Source organism: Colletes gigas, unplaced genomic scaffold (genome assembly GCF_013123115.1).
Source record: "Colletes gigas isolate AHSC1104 unplaced genomic scaffold, ASM1312311v1 Colletes_gigas_Sc00014, whole genome shotgun sequence".
Lineage (NCBI taxonomy): Eukaryota > Metazoa > Arthropoda > Insecta > Hymenoptera > Colletidae > Colletes > Colletes gigas.
The window spans coordinates 3,657,982-3,680,039 of NW_025106643.1; the positions used below are offsets into that span (position 1 = coordinate 3,657,982).

Here is a 22,058-nt window from a genome sequence, read left to right on the forward strand (position 1 = left end):
ATCCACAAAAAACTACAGAATGCATTTAATATGCAAAAATATAAGATACGAATTATTATATTTAGGGGTTGAGACAGCCCTCTGCGAAGCTTCCGTTTCATTAATTCTATTAATAAAAATGTGAATTTGCATACAGATCCGCAGTCTACACATCACATTTTATATGTTTGTTACAACTTCTTAACAAAGTATTTATGAACGTCTTGTCATATATCACTTTAGTCTTATTTTTACTTGTAGAACACCCTGTATTCCCCATTTCGAGGCATCTCAACCCTCACGTGAGACCTAAAAATTCACAATAATGAAATGCAATTAATACGTAATGACGTAATACTGAACGAAAATCTCAATTTTTATGTTTCGCGGCCCCAAGCCACTTTCATAGTAATTCACTGTCCACTGGTGCATCGACCGAAAAGAATCGCCACCTCGTGCAAACGGTAATTGAAAATCGAAAATGTGCAGCGCGCGAGGCATTAAATTTAACGCGAATTAGAGGAGGGGATGTCGCGGAGTTTGCAATTGCAAACCGAGACGAGACGTGGTGGCCGAAAAGGATAACGGAACGATAAACAAAAAGAGAAGAGCGCAGACATGGGCCGTTCCGACGTGCACCGTTGCCGGGTGGAACAATCTCACGTTCGAACGTATATAGTGGATATTGAAAAATGATAGGGACGAGTAAGGGGTAGTGAAAAATGGGATATATCCGGGGGAGTTACTTGCCAACGTCTCGGCACTGATCTTTCTCGAAGAGGTTGCACTGCAACGCCCATCGGTCCGCGATGTGAGCGAGTTCGTCATCCCAGATCTGTCGAAACAAATATCGCTGTCAGATTCGGGCCCGGATACGAATGATTAAATACGCTGTCCAACAAATAAAAAGCTTTTGTCTGTTTCGCAATATCCACCGGGGTGTGATGCTCGTAGAGTATCTTGTCCCGGGCACGAATCCGGAAACAGAGTTGCAATATAATCTTCACCCGTCGAGAAAGAATATGTTTTTATTCTAAAAAATATTTGCAGAATTTAAATCCGAACGAAAGTGGGTTAATCTTCGTATTCTATTCCTTGTTCGTAGATTGTTTATATCATCGACGATTTATCGAGGAGACGAATGAACTTTGGGTGAGAATTTTGACATATCGTGAAAATAAATTTTTACAAAGTTTTTAATGAACGTGAAAATAGGAATGTGATCGTTCAGAATGAAAATTAAATCGAAAATATAGAATAAAGTTGAAAAAATTTTTTATGCGATGTTGAAAATTGATCGCGTCGAACCAATACTCGTTATTTCTACTTGCATTCGGGGTTCATTGCAATTTATTCACTTGTTTGGTATTGTTTTGGTGTTTGTGAGGAACAATGTTGCTACGATATAGTTTATTTCAACTATGAAACGAGAAAATCAATAAAAAAACAATATTTCAAGTAGAAATACCCAATATTGGTCAGACATGGTCCCGAAGTCCTCGATAGTGATCAATTTTCTCAATTTTCTTGAAAACTAAGCATTCAATGATGAAAATTTCACTGTATATTTTCGATAAGATCGCTTCAGAAAATTGAGTCTATTTAAATTTGCATTTTTCAAAGCGGAGTTTGTATTTGGAGTTCATGTCAATCTCTTTACACTTGTTTACTATTGTTTTGGTATTTGTGAGCACCAATGTTGCTACGATATAGTTTATTGTCGACTATAAAACGAGAAAATCAATAAAAAATAATATTTTAAGTAGAAATACCCAATAATAGGCAGGCATGGTTCCGAAGTCCTCGATAGTGATCAATTTTCTCAATTTTCTTGAAAACGAAGCATTCAATGATGAAAATTTCACTGTATATTTTCAATAAGATGGCTTCAGAAAATTGTTTTGGTATTTGTAAGCACCAATGTTGCTACGATATAGTTTATATCAACTATAAAACGAGAAAATCAATAAAAAAACAATATTTCAAGTAGAAATACCCAATAATGGTCAGACATGGTCCCGAAGTCCTAGATAGTGATCAATTTTCTCAATTTTCTTGAAAACGAAGCATTCAATGATGTAAATTTCACTGTATATTTTCAATAAGATGGCTTCAGAAAATTGTTTTGGTATTTGTAAGCACCAATGTTGCTACGATATAGTTTATTTCAACTATAAAACGAGAAAATCAATAAAAAAACAATATTTCAAGTAGAAATACCCAATATTGGTCAGAAATGGTCCCGAAGTCCTCGATAGTGATCAATTTTCTCAATTTTCTTGAAAACAAAGCATTCAATGATGAAAATTTCACTGTATATTTTCAATAAGATGGCTTCAGAAAATTGTTTTGGTATTTGTAAGCACCAATGTTGCTACGATATAGTTTATTGTCAACTATAAAACGAGAAAATCAATAAAAAATAATATTTTAAGTAGAAATACCCAATAATAGGCAGGCATGGTTCCGAAGTCCTCGATAGTGATCAATTTTCTCAATTTTCTTGAAAACGAAGCATTCAATGATGAAAATTTCACTGTATATTTTCAATAAGATGGCTTCAGAAAATTGTTTTGGTATTTGTAAGCACCAATGTTGCTACGATATAGTTTATTTCAACTATAAAACGAGAAAATCAATAAAAAAACAATATTTCAAGTAGAAATACCCAATATTGGTCAGAAATGGTCCCGAAGTCCTCGATAGTGATCAATTTTCTCAATTTTCTTGAAAACAAAGCATTCAATGATGAAAATTTCACTGTATATTTTCAATAAGATGGCTTCAGAAAATTGTTTTGGTATTTGTAAGCACCAATGTTGCTACGATATAGTTTATTGTCAACTATAAAACGAGAAAATCAATAAAAAATAATATTTTAAGTAGAAATACCCAATAATAGGCAGGCATGGTCCCGAAGTCCTCGATAGTGATCAATTTTCTCAATTTTCTTGAAAAGGAAGCATTCAATGATGAAAATTTCACTGTATATTTTCAATAAGATGGCTTCAGAAAATTGTTTTGGTATTTGTAAGCACCAATGTTGCTACGATATAGTTTATATCAACTATAAAACGAGAAAATCAATAAAAAATAATATTTTAAGTAGAAATACCCAATAATAGGCAGGCATGGTCCCGAAGTCCTCGATAGTGATCAATTTTCTCAATTTTCTTGAAAACGAAGCATTCAATGATGAAAATTTCACTGTATATTTTCAATAAGATGGCTTCAGAAAATTGTTTTGGAATTTGTAAGCACCAATGTTGCTACGATATAGTTTATATCAACTATAAAACGAGAAAATCAATAAAAAAACAATATTTCAAGTAGAAATACCCAATATTGGTCAGAAATGGTCCCGAAGTCCTAGATAGTGATGAATTTTCTAAATTTTTTTGAAAAGGAAGCATTCAATGATGAAAATTTCACTGTATATTTTCAATAAGATGGCTTCAGAAAATTGTTTTGGTATTTGTAAGCACCAATGTTGCTACGATATAGTTTATAGTCAACTATAAAACGAGAAAATCAATAAAAAATAATATTTTAAGTAGAAATACCCAATAATGGTCGGGCATGGTCCCGAAGTCCTCGATAGTAATCAATTTTCTCAATTTTCTTGAAAACGAAGCATTCAATGATGAAAATTTCAGTGTATATTTTCGATAAGATGGCTTCAGAAAATTGTTTTAGTATTTGTAAGCACCAATGTTGCTACGATATAGTTTATTGTCAACTATAAAACGAGAAAATCAATAAAAAATAATATTTTAAGTAGAAATACCCAATAATAGGCAGGCATGGTCCCGAAGTCCTCGATAGTGATCAATTTTCTCAATTTTCTTGAAAAGGAAGCATTCAATGATGAAAATTTCACTGTATATTTTCAATAAGATGGCTTCAGAAAATTGTTTTGGTATTTGTAAGCACCAATGTTGCTACGATATAGTTTATATCAACTATAAAACGAGAAAATCAATAAAAAATAATATTTTAAGTAGAAATACCCAATAATAGTCAGAAATGGTCCCGAAGTCCTAGGTAGTGATCAATTTTCTCAATTTTCTTGAAAACGAAGCATTCAATGATGTAAATTTCACTGTATATTTTCAATAAGATGGCTTCAGAAAATTGTTTTGGTATTTGTAAGCACCAATGTTGCTACGATATAGTTTATTGTCAACTATAAAACGGGAAAATCAATAAAAAATAATATTTTAAGTAGAAATACTCAATAATAGTCAGACATGGTCCCGAAGTCCTCAATAGTCATCAATTTTCTCAATTTTCTTGAAAAAGAAGCATTCAATGATGAAAATTTCACTGTATATTTTCAATAAGATGGCTTCAGAAAATTGTTTTGGTATTTGTAAGCACCAATGTTGCTACGATATAGTTTATTGTCAACTATAAAACGAGAAAATCAATAAAAAAACAATATTTCAAGTAGAAATACCCAATAATGGTCAGACATGGTCCCGAAGTCCTCGATAGTGATCAATTTTCTCAATTTTCTTGAAAACGAAGCATTCAATGATGAAAATTTCACTGTATATTTTCAATAAGATGGCTTCAGAAAATTGTTTTGGTATTTGTAAGCACCAATGTTGCTACGATATAGTTTATTGTCAACTATAAAACGAGAAAATCAATAAAAAATAACATTTTAAGTAGAAATACCCAATAATAGGCAGGCATGGTCCCGAAGTCCTAGATAGTGATCAATTTTCTCAATTTTCTTGAAAACGAAGCATTCAATGATGAAAATTTCAGTGTATATTTTCGATAAGATGGCTTCAGAAAATTGTTTTGGTATTTGTAAGCACCAATGTTGCTACGATATAGTTTATTGTCAACTATAAAACGGGAAAATCAATAAAAAATAATATTTCAAGTAGAAATACCCAATAATGGTCAGACATGATCGCCAAGTTCTTGATAGTGATTAATTTTCTCAATTTTCTTGAAAACGAAGCATTCATTGATGAAAATTTCAGTGTATATTATCAATAAAATCGCTTCAGAAAATTGTGTCTATTTTAATTTGCATTTTTCAAAGCGGACGAACGAAATATCCAGTGAAACTCGGTAGAACTCTTAAGTCATACTTAGATTATCTATATTTTATGCTCAGCGAGGTCCAATAGTGTTGAAATGCACTCTGTATAAACAAATAACCATACCAAATAACCTAGGACCTAGTACAATTTTTATTTCTTGCATATTTTCAATTTTAAGTTCATCGAGCTGCAAAAATATTGTAATTCACAGTGTGCATACAAATAACCACGCTTAATAACATAGAACCTACTTAAATTTTAATTTTTGCATGTTTTCAATAAAGTTGGTATTTTCCAACAGTGATTTCTGTTGAATTTTTAATTCGTGCTACCAATTATTGCAACAGTTTAAAGATTCACTGTACAAGACACCTGTCACCACTTTTCAATAAATTAAATTCAATAATTCTTTGGGGGAAAAGAATGATAAAAAGAAACAGGTAAAGTGGATATTACAAAACAGAATTCTGGGAGATTTTGGGAAGGTGGTACCATTTCCATCATGTATTTCGCAGGTGGTTGTGGACCAGGCTTTCCTCGATGCTCGTCTCCGTTTGCTATGGTGTTGCGATAGAAATTATGCCAGTGGACGATCGTCTCGATGTCCTTTTCGCCCAGATCGGCGCGCTCGAGTTTGACGCATCCGATACCGGGAACATCGAGCTGCGAAAAACGAGAAATTAAAATTGCTCTCGAGGAGATAATTCGGCTTACTTTTATGAATCGCGATCCTTTCCTTGAACATCGCTGCATTTGCGAATTGGTTTCACCAACGCGACGTAAAACTCTAGTTTCGTTTCAATTAGTCCGTTAGAGCTCTCCAATCTTTTTTTAAATCGCGACACATTCAGGGAATTGTGCAAAACACATTTCCAAACAGCAGATATTATTTTATTGTTTGGAAGAAAAATTTACAGTGAATTATATTGCATTAAAATTGTGTAAAGAAGCTCTCACTATCAAAATAAACCATTTCTTTTCTAGAATCTTTACGATCGAAGTTTACAATTAAATGTAATAAGTACAAGAGTTCTATGTATTCTTAAAATTTACAACAATTTACAGAGTACAATTTTCTTTTATATCTTAGACAACATTTCTAAATTCACGACCATTAGTTAGGTGTTAACTGCGATACATCATTTTTCAAAAATTTCAGAATTGATTCTTTGTGATTCTTTGATCTTGAACAAGTTGGATCTGGAGAACTGACACTTTAGTGGCCACACGAATGTTGACCATTAATGACCACTGTTATCACTGTTCAACATTGTTGACCATTACTGGCCATTGTCAATTATGACTGACCATTATACTGACCATGGTCAATTATGATTGGCCATTACTGACCATTGTCATTTATGATTGACCATTACTAACCATTATCCATTATCGTTGACCATTACTGGCCATTGTCAATTATGACTGACCATTATACTGACTATGGTCAATTATGATTTACCATTACTGACTATGGCCAATTATGATTGACCATTACAGACCATTGTCAATTACGATTGACCATTACAGAGCATTGTCAATTATGATTGATCATTACTGACCATTACCCATTATCGTTGACCATTACAGGCCATTGCTGGCCATTGTTGACCATTGATGATCATTGTTGGCCATTGAATAACCAGTGACCAATAAAAGCCATCAGAAAGTCAAAGATTAACTCCTCTTTCAGATGATTTTTATGTTATAAAAAGGAAGCTTTTATCATTAAATTCGTGATGGCATAAATTGGCCATTGATTATTGAATGGTCAAAAGTTGTCAGCTTATGGACATCAATGGTCAATAATTAGATTTACAGGAAGGTGTCAGCGTGAAGGTTCAGGAATGGCCAAGAAATAGGACCAACTTTGATTGACCAACTTGTATCTTCCCACACTCACGTCTTCCCACAAAGGATTCTAAGTAGAACTGCCAATGCAGAAATGCTTCAATACTTTTGGAACCTTCAGGGGGATCGAGTTTCGAGAGCTTGTAGCCATTCGTGGACTGTTGGCCACTATATTGACCTTTGTGGACAAATGGTGACCACAGCTGATCACTACTGACCATTCTTGGGCCAATGGTGACCAGTGAGAACTATCTAAAACTCTTCTTTCCTCTTCAATTTGCTGACAACAAGTAGTCCACTCTACTCATCTATATTATTAACACAAAATTTTTGTTCATTATGCTTGATTGTTTTGTCCTGGTTCAACTTTATCTAACTGTCTATCTGGTGTTATTTAATTACCATTACATGTCTTCTTTCTCTATGTCTACATTTGCATTATTTTCTGAATTGCTATGTCTGCTTTGATACATAATGAAATCTTAATTTGTATACCATTTTTGTTTCCATAGTATTTTACGAATTCTGATGATATACTATTTAGAATAAGATATTTATTTCTATGTTATTTTTCACATTGTTGTATCACTTTCCAATAATATTTTCTTTAATTCTTCAACATTTTCACTGTTCATATTCTTGTTACTTCATAAATTTGACTATCTCCTTTCAGTTTTAACTTACAAATAGTATCCAAATCGATTTTAGGATAAAATTTGGAATTATGGTTTAGTATACATATAGCTAACACTCGTTAACCCTTTGCACTCCTATGCCCATTCTTTCAAGACCAAACCAAAGAGATATCATACACTTGAAAATTAGAAAATACAACAATAGTGTAAATGAAACAGATATTTAATTGAATTTGCCTGTTCCTCTATTTGTTTAAATTGTCCTATTTTTTAGTTAACATAAACCTCAAATAAAACACTTAAAAGCGTTGAGAGCTGCTAATAACAAAATTGAAATATAATTCCGAGTGCAAAGGGTTAAAGTGGACTTTTGGTTTCGAGAAATTTCGCTTTAAACTTCGAACGATAACGTATAATATATCTTTAACCAATTACAATGGTGGTTTTCGTACACAAATACATAATATTGAAATATCGCGTATTTCGTAGGAACGGAATGGCGCTCGTATTACAAAATCGAGAAATCGAAAATGCCACGAGCGTCGGGATAATTCGACTTATCGGTGACGCTTTGAAATCGTCGGAATGGAAATGGGTGCCTGATAAAACGCCCGGTAATTTGAACCCTCGTCGATCCAGCCCCGCGTCGTTTGTTCAATTTATCGAATACAATTTACTCCTTCGATGAGCGACGAATACGAAACGCCGATCATTGTTGGCTCGCTCGAGTTTCGTTTCGGTTTAGTGCACGATGACGTTTTATTCGAGCACTTACGGTTACCTTTTCATTTCCCACGTGCTTCGTTTTAAACAAACAACGACTGACATTTCTGTCGCCATTAGTCTTTTTCTTTTTTTGTAACTTTGTAACAGACTGCATGGTCTTTGGCTGTTGTTTACATGTATTATATAATCCTTGTATTATTTTTCTTTATTCGTTATTCTGCAAAATGTCAGTATTTTTCTTATGTTGTTTATATCATTGTTTAGTAATTGGTGTAGTGACCTTTTCATTTCTAATCTGTTCATCAGTCTATTGTGGGCTGGACAGTCTTCTATTATGTGTTTAAATGAGATTGTTGTTTTACATGTCGGGGATTAGTCTTAAATTTAAAATCGTTTCTTTCTTTTCAGTCTTTGCATTTACACGAATCTAGAATCTTGCTTTGTGCAGGCATAAAACATAGAATATTTGTGCATTGATTCTCTAATTCCAATAAAAATTTTCTCCAAGCTTCATATTCGATACGATTGATTTATCGAAAACAGTAGCTAGAGAAACACAATTCAAAAAAAAATAAAAACTGGAATTCTGATTCGGGATACTCAGTTTCATCGAAGTGAAAAGAAGTTAAAGTTCAAGGAAAATGCGGTAAATATTGTCTAAACGTTCCATTGACGAAAGGTTTTCCACAAAGCGTTTAGAATCGATACTTGTCTTCCAAATGCCGTATCCGCGGTTCTCGAAACTTCTGTCATCGGTCTGCGAGTTTCAAATCCAATTAAAATACCGCCTTTAAGCCTTTCGCGCGAAGTGCTTTCGGATTTAGTGGAAAGGTGCTCGAAGCGGGCACTTTCTTCAGACGTAGCTTTGATATGCTGCTTCATCGAATTCGCTTTGACGTGCGCCCAGAGGAAGTGGCCACTTTTTTTTTTTTTTCAAGTCCATCAAGGGCTATATAGTTTGGAACCACGGCGAGAAAATATTCTTCTCGATCGGACTTTGAGGAATCGTCCCCGCCGCGTGCTTTGTTCGATTGTTTTGCCCGGACAGAAAGTAGGGTATTCTTGTGTACCCCCGAACTATAGTGCTTTATATTCGACCGTGTTTCTCGCGTTTTATATAGGGCGTTTCTACCTAAAGCGCTACAACAAGCTGCCTTCTCCGATACTGTTAAAGCTAACGATGAAATACTTTGACGGTTTTTTATGGGGCTCGATGGGGGACACCCTTCGAGAGGCTAGCGATTTTGGGTCGAAGGGAGAGGTCAGACCCTCGTTCTTTAAAATCGAATGCTAGGGGAAAATGGGTTCAGACGATATATTCCAACATTTACAACATTTAATATACCAGTTACTCATATTCGTACAATATAATTGTGATTCATTGTCTATTTATTTTTACCAAATGTTGTTTTACCATAACTGCAGTTACTTCTCTATTTACGGAGTATTTTTGTTTTGTTTTTTATTTAATTTAATTTATTTTATTGTATTTCAATTTTATTTTATAAAGGCGATACAACTGCAGTTACTTCTCTATTTACGAAGTATTTTTGTTTTGTTTTTTATTTAATTTAATTTATTTTATTGTATTTCAATTTTATTTTATAAAGGCGATACAACTGCAGTTATACTTCTCTATTTACGAAGTATTTTGTTTTGTTTTGTTTTTTATTTTATTTAATTTATTTTATTTCAATTTTATTTTAAAAAGGCGATACAACTGCAGTTACTTCTCTATTTACGAAGTATTTTATTTTGTTTTGTTTTTTATTTAATTTAATTTATTTTATTTCAATTTTATTTTAAAAAGGCGATACAACTGCAGTTACTTCTCTATTTACGAAGTATTTTTGTTTTGTTTTTTATTTAATTTAATTTATTTTATTGTATTTCAATTTTATTTTAAAAAGGCGGTCACCCATCTTACTTGGTCGCGGCGAACGCAGCTTCACCTCGGTGATTGGACGCTGGTCCACCCAACGTGACACAATCGTTGACTAATTTTATTTGTAATTTATTACTAGACTGCAAGATGTTTATGCATTTATGGGAAATTTTAATTTTCAAAAAACTACAGAATTTACTTAATATGCAAGAATATAAGAAATACTTAAAGTAAGGTACCTCTACTAACCCTCTACAAAACTCCAATTTCATTAATTTTAGAGAATAAAAATATGAATTTGCATAAAGATCCGCAGTCTATTTATTACTATATGTTAAACTGAAGTGTTCGATACAATATGACACACATAACAAAGAATAAAGACATAACCTGAAAAACTACAATATTCCAACTTTGTAATTTACATTGTTTTTTTAACAATAATCGTTCAGAAATAGTTTCTCGTTTCTTTGAATTTATTTCCTTTTTCTTCGTCTTTTTGTATCTCAATATAATATAACACACATAACAAAGAATAAATCCCAAGACATAACCTGAAAAACTACAATTTTCTAACTTTGTAATTTAAATTCTTTCTTTTTACAATAATCGTTCAGAAATAGTTTCTCGTTTCTTTGAATTTATTTCCTTTTTCTTCGTCTTTTCTTATCCCTCATCCTTCTCTTTTCTTTTCATTGAAAAGTAATTTATAAGCAATATTAACACTAGATTTACAGGTGTCTGATTCCATATTTAAAATTGCAGAATAAATATTATTTTTTAACAACTTGTGTCGAATTTGATTGATGCATTGGTATGATTAAAAGAAAAATCTAGTGTTAATCCATCTCGATAACATCTTGCTCCAATACTTCGTTTTATTTTTCTAAACACAATTTTAATAATTTTGCATTAAAAGCTATGTACACGTTATGTATGGAGCAGTTACTAAAATTCATCGCTGTAGAAATACTTTTTACACCCCGTGGAAGCATTCTTTCAATTTAAAGTCGCATGACGTCCAATCGGAACGAAATGGCGGACGGGTGAAATTCAACTTCGCGATGGTTCTTGCGGCGGTACGTGTGGTATCTGGCTTGATATTGTTACGTTACAGCAACATTCCATACGCGTGCTACGGAAATCCTTTTAAACGTTGTTTCGACGCAAAGAAATGGAAAGAATGTCTTTCATTCTTTTAAAGATTCCTTCCACAGTGGCTCCAAGAAGCGTGTCATTTTAGTAGACTCGTAAAGCATTGCATTCTTTGGAAATTTCAATTTTCTGTTTATAGGTCACTGCCACGAGAACTGCTGCATAGTAATTTGTTCCTTTATATTTTCCACGTCCCAAACGTATTAGAAATTTACGCTCCACAAGATCAGTTGTAGAAACGTGTGAATTCTTCGATAAAGAAAGTTTGATAGAAAACCTTGTTGCTTATAATTTTCCCTGTTTTATTAATGTAAAATTTCATTCAGATTTAGAATTTTTTAGGTTATTTAAACGTGTGAACTGTTCCTTCGTGTTCGTTTTATGAAACGGCGAGATCTTTGAAAAGATATCTCCTTTCCCGCGCGATCACAACTATTTATTCGACGTAATTAAAGTTTACTCAATCAGTGGGAGTCAAAAGTAATTAAAGCCTCTCCTTATTTCGCAGAATTTACATAACTATGGGATTCGAGGAATTAATATAGTCGCGATATAACTTAATATTTGAGAAAACATGATGCTCAAAAGTACAGGTATTAGAAACATAAATTCTTATAGAAGTTTAAATACAAAATATTTAATTCCGACTTTTCAGGAAAACAGGAAAATTCCTAGATTCGTTCGACCATATTTACAAACAAATGTATGCAGTGATCAATGAGTGTAATTAAATTTAATTGCAAAAACAAATTTTGGTCACTTATAATTTCAGTTGAAAAATTAAATTTTAAATAATTTTTCTTTATTTTCTTTAGAACTGTCGAGGGTCATGTTCGATATTGTGAACAGTTTCCTTTCTGAATCCAGAATCGAAAATAAATCTCTGAAAATACGTTGACCGTTTCGGGTACGCGGAATTGAAAAAAAGAAATGATTGGCCCCTGAAAATCACAGAGTAGCTGGAAAACCCATACGAAAGCTCGGATTAAAGGGAAATTAGCGATAACAGCGGAGAACAATTGACCTAATGGCATTTAATCGAAAGGTTTCTTCTCACTTGCCTCCTACATTAACGTTGATCGAGCGAATACAAATAAAAGAGCGCGGCGGGCACCAATCACGCGATGTGCTTCACTTCCGGCACTGAACATTCATTTAGTATTCTTTCATTTTGCTGTGCTTTAAAATCATTTCAAACGCGGAGCCCGTATCGCTCTCTCACTTCGCGTTAAAGTTTCGATTGTGGTAATTAAACTTTGAATCGATCGAATAAATCAATTTTATCGCCCCACGAACGCAGAGGAATCGATTATCACGATAATCAGGAGTCACAGTGCTTACATTTATATCAAAGCTGCTTATACTTCGAAATTATCTTCTTCGTTAGGGAAATTAGTAAAATCAATTTCTTGGTATTTACTGGAAATTGTTATTCATAAAAATATTACAGAACGATGGTGATAAATTCGTTCGAATTATCGAGCACATTGCATCAATTCGAACAAGTTTTAAAGCTTTCAGATTATGGACGAAGTATTAATAATGATAAAAATTTGGTAAATACTTTTCGTTGAACATTGACCATTTGATCATTTGATCATTTGGCCATTTGATCATTTCAACATTGACCATTTGACCATTTGATCATTTGAACACTGACCATTTGACCATTTGATCATTTGAACATTGATCATTTGACCATTTGATCATTTGATCATTTGATAATTTGACCATTTGATCATTTGAACATTGATCATTTGACCATTGACCATTTGACCATTTGATCATTTGAACATTGACCATTTGGCCATTTGACCATTTGATCATTTGAACATTTGAACATTGACCATTTGAACATTTGATCATGTGATCATTTGACCATTTCATCATTTGACCATTTGATCATTTGATCATTTGAACATTGACCATTTCACCATTTGATCATTTGACCATTTGATCATTTGAACAGTGACCATTTGACTATTGACAATTTTTAAAAATCGTTTGATATAGTCTACATTGTGTACAATATATCTGTAACGTTCATTTGTTGTATATTTCTGTTAATAATACTAAAAATACAAGTTTGCTGATGTTTGCAGGGCTAAAAATAAATTCTAAACAAATTTTACGGAACTGATGATGAATTGTACTTTCCAATATTTAAAGAACGAAACAATTATCACGAACCGTGCAATAATTACGAGCCGTACTATAATCATGAACTGCAATGCACGCGTACCGTCGAACAGAATCGGGAATTGCTATCAAAACGCATGTTACCATATCTTGTTTACATTGTCTCCATGTTATGTTTCGCGGCATTGTTATTACGTTGCAAGTTACTGCGATAGAAATATGAAAGATAATCGAAGGGATAAAAGGTCATTCTCGCTTGTTATTTGTAAAATATAAAGTTGACAAAATCAACTTATTATAATGTTACTGAAAAATTAATAATAGTAACGTCCATAGTTGATTGAACGAAACGATTCTATGCGTAGATTGGCGCAAAATAGAAGGTTACTCTCTCTTGTTATTTGGAAAATATAACGTTGAAACCATTTGACCATTTGACCATTTCACCATTTGATCATTTGATCATTTGAACAATTGAATATTTGACCATTTGATCATTTGAACATCGACCATTTGATAATTGACCATTTGATAATTGGCCATTTGACATTTGTTCATTTGACCATTTGATCATTTCACCATTTGACCATTTGTTCATTTGACCATTTGATCATTTGAACATTGACCATTTGATAATTGGCCATTTGACCATTTAACCATTTGTTCATTTGACCATTTGATCATTTGACCATTTGATCATTTGTTCATTTGACCATTTGATCATTTGAAAATTTGACCATTTCACCATTTGATCATTTGACCAATTGACGATTTGGTCATTGGCCATTTGATCAATGACCATTTGATCATTGACCATTTGACCATCTGTTCCTTTGACCATTTGATCATTTGTTCATTTGACCATTTGATCATTTCACCATTTGACCATTTGTTCATTTGACCATTTGATCATTTGAACATTGACCATTTGATAATTGGCCATTTGACCATTTAACCATTTGTTCATTTGACCATTTGATCATTTGACCATTTGATCATTTGTTCATTTGACCATTTGATCATTTGAAAATTTGACCATTTCACCATTTGATCATTTGACCAATTGACGATTTGGTCATTGGCCATTTGATCAATGACCATTTGATCATTGACCATTTGACCATCTGTTCCTTTGACCATTTGATCATTTGAAAATTTGACCATTTGATCATTTGATCATTTGAACATTGACCATTTGACAATTTGAGCATTAGAACATTGATCATTTGAACATTGACCATTTGATCATTGACCATTTGATCATTTAAACATTGACCATTTGTTAATTGACCATTTGACCATTTGTTCATTTAAACTTTTGATCATTTGATCATATGAACAATTGAATATTTGACCATTTGATCATTTGAACATTGACCATTTGATAATTGGCCATTTGACCATTTGATCATTTGAAAATTTGACCATTTGACCATTTGATCATTTGAACATTGACCATTTGACCATTTGTCCATTTGACCATTTGGCCATTTAACCATTTAACCATTGACCATAATATTATTATCGCTTATAGTTGATGAAACAAACCTATTCCATACATTGATTGACTTAAAAAAATTAATATCACACATATAATAATCAACGAAAAACATTGTACGTTGAATTATTTTCCTTGTTTCGCTATTATTTAGCCTCAGAATACAGTGTTGCAACGATCAGTTATCGGTTAAGTGGAAAAATCAGAGTCTGAAAAATATTGCTGTGCAGAAACGTGTAAAGAAATATTTTTGAAACAACAGTATTGCGAATATGTAATATTTTGTAAACGTTTACGCGATTCGAGAACGTTCACGTAAACAAATAAACACGCGGAGCCGTAGCTCGATTTTAAAATGTCAATATACCGAAATTTTCATAACGACGATATGGAGATATATTGTTGCTTGCACACGATCCAATGAACGTGCTAATTGAAATATCGAGGAACAATGGATATTTACGCGAGTCGGTCGAAGGATCATTTAAAATGGATCGTAATAATATTTTACGTGTAACGTATCGTAACGTCAATACACCGCATGGTAAATAACTTTGGAATACTCTTTAAAGTAAACGGAAACGCCTAATGCAATTTGGTATTAAAATGGTTCATATAGAGCAGAAAGTACATAAATTATAATATCGAGTGCAAGAATTGGAACTGGTTGTTACCAAATAGAACGATGACTTTAATTACATAAATCGTAATAATATTTTACGAAGACCTTTTACATTACACAGCTTTCAATTGGTACTGAATAAATTCAAAATATACATTTGATAGCGTCAAAATGTAAATCGACAGAATAGAATTGAGAATTGAGAATTTTGTATGCAAGTAAATGTTCAATATTTCCACATTTTTGTGTCGATGACACGAGAAAGTAATAGTAATTGAAATTGTTCAGAGAAAGAAGAATAATTGAAAATAATACTTTACTGATAATTCGAAATTTTACGCGTTTCTTGAGATTGAGAATTTAGTAAACTCGAACTATGATACTATTTTGTAGAAATGGCGGAAAGAGGATGACAAATAACAGAGTTACGAATAGATCAGGTGTTGGTGACCATAATTGGCGGGAAAGAAGTTCAACAAATGGTATCAAAATAGATGGTTGACGCGATTGGTACAAATGCCGCTAACGAGCGTCATCATATTCACGAGTTTCGTAGCTGGTGGCTCACACAGCGATAGTCATCGTTAATGCAGTATCCGCCCTTTGCAGCTATATACATGTGTATCCAATATACACATCCCGACATCGTTATTTTCGTTAAAATTTCGATAAACGAAAACATTCTTGCCGCCTTCTGCCAATATGCATTCTATAAATACGCGATTATATCAAAGAATACATGTAATCGCGATTAAATTGGGCCTTTTTACCTATTATAATTCAAAAATCACGCTGACTCTCATTTCGAATGAAATTTGAAATTTTTCCAATCTAATTAAAACGAAATTTAGAAAAGTCGTGAAGAGGGGGTGGTAAACGTCAAACGTCAAATTTTTGGTTTCGTGAATTTATTTATTTAATAAAAAAAATTCAATTATTTTTCACACAAAGTAACAAGACAAGCTTTTGATATAAGTTTCTAGAATCTTTAATAATAAACAAACTAAACTTTTCGAAACATTAATAAAAAAAATTCAATTGTTTGTCACGCAAAGTAACAAGACAAGCTTTCGATATAAGTTTCTAGAATCTTTAATAATAAACAAACTAAACTTTTCGAAACATTAATAAAAAAAATTCAATTGTTTGTCACACAAAGTAACAAGACAAGCTTTTGATATAAGTTTCTAGAATCTTTAATAATAAACAAACTAAACTTTTCGAAACATTAATAAAAAAAATTCAATTGTTTGTCACACAAAGTAACAAGACAAAATTTTGATATAAATTTCAAGAATCTTTAACAATAAACAAATGATGTTTTTTCTTTTTTTTTGCTCGTTAATGCTTTGAAATAGATCTCGTACGCCAAAGGAAATGAATGGTTTGAAATCGTGTGTTTAGAATATTTTTATGAATTTCGTGACGCGGTGTGCGTTTAGAAATTTTGTGACAGTACTTCGTAGCCACCTCGTACATCGTGAATATACGCGTTGTGTGCACGACACCGGGACGACAATAACAAGCGGTGTCGTCATTTCGAATTTCCGTCGCGCAAATTCACACCTGCGATAGATTTTTATATTTTCGATTCACTGACCCTTTCCGTTCGCATTTATTATCGACACGGTGCTCTCCATATCATTCGTCGATATTTCGAACGAAATAACTTTAAGCAAAATGTACAAGGAACGTATCGGTTTTATCAATTCGTACTGGAAATATGAACGATACTCGATATCTTTTAGAAATATGTGTAACACAGTGGCCATTGGAATTTTATTATTTCAGATTAGTCGGTTCCAAACGTTTCATGAAGCGTTTCTAAAATTTTACTTTCCTTTAATCTAATTAAATTTTACATTCATTGAATATAAAATATTATTTAAAGAAAGCTTCTAGAAAAATTAAATACATGTACCACGTAATAAATTACATTTACTGTATATTGCAAATAAGAGCGAAATAATGACGAGAATCTTGGCGAAATATTTCTAGAATTTTCTTGAATTAAAATTCAAATGTTCATTAAATTAGATAAATGGAATGTAATATTTAAGGATACTGATATTGCTGATGACTATTTTAAATATAGTCCATATGATTGTGAATAGATATTTCTAATTAAATTTCTGGTATTACATAACACCAAAGTCAATGAAAATTTTAATTTAATTGATTTAGAATTCAACTTCATCGAATATAAAATATTTAAACAAAGCTTCTAGAAAAATTAAATACATGTACCACGTAATAAATTACATTTACTGTATATTGCAAATAAGAGCGAAATAATGACGAGAATCTTGGCGAAATATTTGTAGAATTTTCTTGAATTAAAATTCAAATGTTCATTAAATTAGATAAATCGAATGTAATATTTAAGGATACTGATATTGCTGATGATTATTTTAAATATAGTCCATATGATTGTGAATAGATATTTGTAATTAAATTTCTGAATTACATAACACCAAAGTCAATGAAAATTTCAATTTATCTAAAAATAGAATAAAATACAAAAAAAATATATTCTTACAATTGTTAAACCCTGACGATCGATGTATTGTTATAAATGGATGTTTCTATAAAACACCTGCTACTTTGGGAAACTGCGTTAGAGATAGATCAATCAAGGATAATGATTAATTACACTGTGCTGGTATGATTGCTTAATCTTACTAACTGGCACTAATAGTATTAGCTATACTTGATTCACATCGCTTAAGAAGATTACATCGAGCCTTGAGCCATTAGTGAATGAAAAATAAATTTTTGATCGAGATTAGAAGATGATACTCATCGTCATTGCGATAGTGAATTTTGAACAAGAAATTATTGGCTCCTTGTGTTGCAATTTGTTGATAAAATTTTAATAGTAGGATGTAAATTTAACCACGACTAAATTATTCAAGTTTCTGGATAACATTTTAACTTTATACGTTTAATAAACATTAGAATTTTAATTGTAAAATTAAATTATATTTTATTTGTACGAATAGAAACATTTGTTCAGTGAAATTAATGATAAATCATTATAACCACTGGTAGCAGATGGAATAATTATATTCTTGGGAATATGGAAAAATATTTCAGATATAATGTAACACGATAGTTACATTGTTGTTAATAAATATTGAATTGCAAATCCTCAACATTAAATACTTGATATAGTTAATAAAATTTACTTTTTGATATGCGTTTTAAATACAAACTGGAGTAAAAGAATTCAACCTGTTTATTATTTGAAATATTGACAAATAAGTTGAAAAATAAAATAAATATCTGTATCATACATCAGTGAACAATAAACTTTGTTTGGAATACATTTGTATAAAGTCTACAATTAATATTAAGTAAAAAAAAAAAAAAACAAATATATGTTTTGTGACAGCAATTAAGAAACACACTTTGTTTAAATTGTGTAACAACTTTGAACAAAAACAACGTTGTATAAATGTTTATAATTATTGTGACAGTCTAATATTAGATTATCTTATGGAATGTGAAAATTCAATATGTTAATTCAACTCCTAATATAAAACGTGAAAATTTGACATGTTAACCATAATCATAACATAGAAAAACGTTGATGATAAACATACTCGATTGGAATGTGGAAAATTCGATATGTTAAGTCAACTTATAATATCGAAAATCGTTGAATATAAATATACTGGATTGGAATGTGAAAATTCAATATGATAATACAACTTCTAATATAAAATGTGAAAATTCAATATGATAATACAACTTCTAATATAAAATGTGAAAATTCAATATGATAATGCAACTTCTAATATAAAATGTGAAAATTAGACATGTTAACCATAATCATAACATAGAAAAACGTTGATGATAATCATACCCGATTGGAATGTGGAAAATTTGATATGTTAAGTCAACTTATAATATAGAAAATCGTTGAATATAAATATAAACGATTGGAATGTGGAAAATTTGATATGCTAAGTCAACTTCTAATATAAAACGTAAAATTTGACATGTTAAACAAACTTATAATATAGAAAAACGTTGGTGATAATCATACCCGATTAGAATGAGGAAAATTTGATACGTTAAGTCAACTTGTAATATAGAAAATCGTTGAATATAAATATACTCGATTGGAATGTGGAAAATTCAATATGATAATACAACTTCTAATAAAAAATGTGAAAATTCAATATGATAATGCAACTACTAATATAAAATGTGAAAATTCAATATGATAATACAACTACTAATATAAAATGTGAAAATTCAATATGATAATACAACTTCTAATATAAAATGGAAAAGTTTGACATGTTAACCATACTCATAACATAGAAAAACGTTGATGATAATCATACTCGATTGGAAGGTGGAAAATTTGATATGATAAGTCATCTTATAATATAGAAAATCGTTGAATATAAATATACTCGATTGGAATGTGAAAATTCAATATGATAATACAACTTCTAATATAAAACGTGAAAATTTGACATGTTAACCGTAATCATGACATAGAAAATCGTTAATGATAAACATACCTGATTGGAATTTGGAAAATTTGATATGTTAAGTCAATTTATAATATAGAAAATCGTTGAATATAAATATACTCGATTGGAATGTGGAAAATTTGATATGCTAAGTCAACTTCTAATATAAAACGTAAAATTTGACATGTTAAACAAACTTATAATATAGAAAAACGTTGGTGATAATCATACCCGATTAGAATGAGGAAAATTTGATATGTTAAGTCAACTTGTAATATAGAAAATCGTTGAATATAAATATACTCGATTGGAATGTGGAAAATTCAATATGATAATACAACTTCTAATAAAAAATGTGAAAATTCAATATGATAATGCATCTACTAATATAAAATGTGAAAATTCAATATGATAATACAACTACTAATATAAAATGTGAAAATTCAATATGATAATACAACTTCTAATATAAAATGGAAAAGTTTGACATGTTAACCATACTCATAACATAGAAAAACGTTGATGATAATCATACTCGATTGGAAGGTGGAAAATTTGATATGATAAGTCATCTTATAATATAGAAAATCGTTGAATATAAATATACTCGATTGGAATGTGAAAATTCAATATGATAATACAACTTCTAATATAAAACGTGAAAATTTGACATGTTAACCGTAATCATGACATAGAAAATCGTTAATGATAAACATACCTGATTGGAATTTGGAAAATTTGATATGTTAAGTCAATTTATAATATAGAAAATCGTTGAATATAAATATACTCGATTGGAATGTGGAAAATTTGATATATTAAGTCAACTTATAATATAGAAAATCGTTGAATATAAATATACTCGATTGGAATGTGAAAATTCAGTATGATAATACAACTTCTAATATAAAGTGTGAAAATTCAATATGATAATACAACTTCTAATATAAAATGTGAAAATTCAATATGATAATACAACTTCTAATATAAAATGTGAAAATTCAATATGATAATACAAATTCTAATATAAAACGTGAAAATTTTACATGTTAACCATAATCATAACATTGAAAAACGTTGATGATAGACATACCCGATTGGAATGTGGAAAATTTGATATGTTAAGTCAACTTATAACATAGAAAATCGTTGAATACAAATATACGCGATTGGAATGTGGAAAATTTCTTATGTTAAGTCAACTTCTATAATAAAATGTAATAATTTCATATGTTAATCCAACTTTATACCACTTAGAACAAAAACAACGTTGTATAAATGTTTATAATTTTTATGATTGTCCAATTATTAGATTATCTTATGGAATGTGAAAATTCAATATGTTAAGCCAACTAATAATATAGAAAATCGTTAAAAATAAACATACGCTATTGGAATGCGAAAATTTGATATGGATAACGAATAATTATTCGCCAGGTAAAATATATTCGTTAAAAAACAGAACTCATTCGAAAAATAATCCGAGGTATATTGCGAACAATTCGATTATTGATCAACTCTGTGTGTATACGAGGGTGCACAAATTTCCCCACGTGTATCTCGCGTAACATTGACGCGGGGGGAAAGTGAAATATTAAAATCCAGAGCTCGTCGAAACGTCCCTACGTTAATAATTCTTGGATTTCAGCGTGGATATACATACGGGGAATCGGCACATCGTGTGATTGGCGCAAATGTGGCAGTAACGAGTAGCATCGCGATGGAGTGCCGGTGATATTGTCCCTCGTAGCGTGCAATCACAGCGGCCCGTTAAGAACAATAAGAGGCAGAACGAGATATGACCTGTCATTTCGCCGGTTCCCGCGGACTTTCAACGACCGAAAATCTGTAGCGACATTTTATCTTTTGCGTTTCACTGCTGTCGGGTAATCTCGCCGCTACCTTCACCCCGGGGCAATGTTTTCGAAATCGATTTTCCAATGAAACAGTGACAATCTCGCGCGCCCAAGGATAATATTTCTCTACTAGAAATAGAGCTCGTTCGTTAAGAAGGC

General features: G+C 31.4%; 1 protein-coding gene across 1 annotated transcript; it reads right to left on the reverse strand.

Annotated features, from left to right (window-relative positions):
• Window positions 1-721: 721 nt before the first annotated feature.
• LOC122399614 (venom allergen 3 homolog) lies at window positions 722-21,853 on the reverse strand. Its single transcript, XM_043400408.1, has 3 exons — window positions 21,707-21,853; window positions 5,535-5,705; window positions 722-814 (listed from the first exon to the last, which is right to left on the reverse strand). The coding sequence occupies exons 1-3, from the start codon at window positions 21,851-21,853 to the stop codon at window positions 722-724; spliced, it is 411 nt and encodes a 136-aa protein (XP_043256343.1).
• Between the last annotated feature and the right edge of the window lie 205 nt (window positions 21,854-22,058).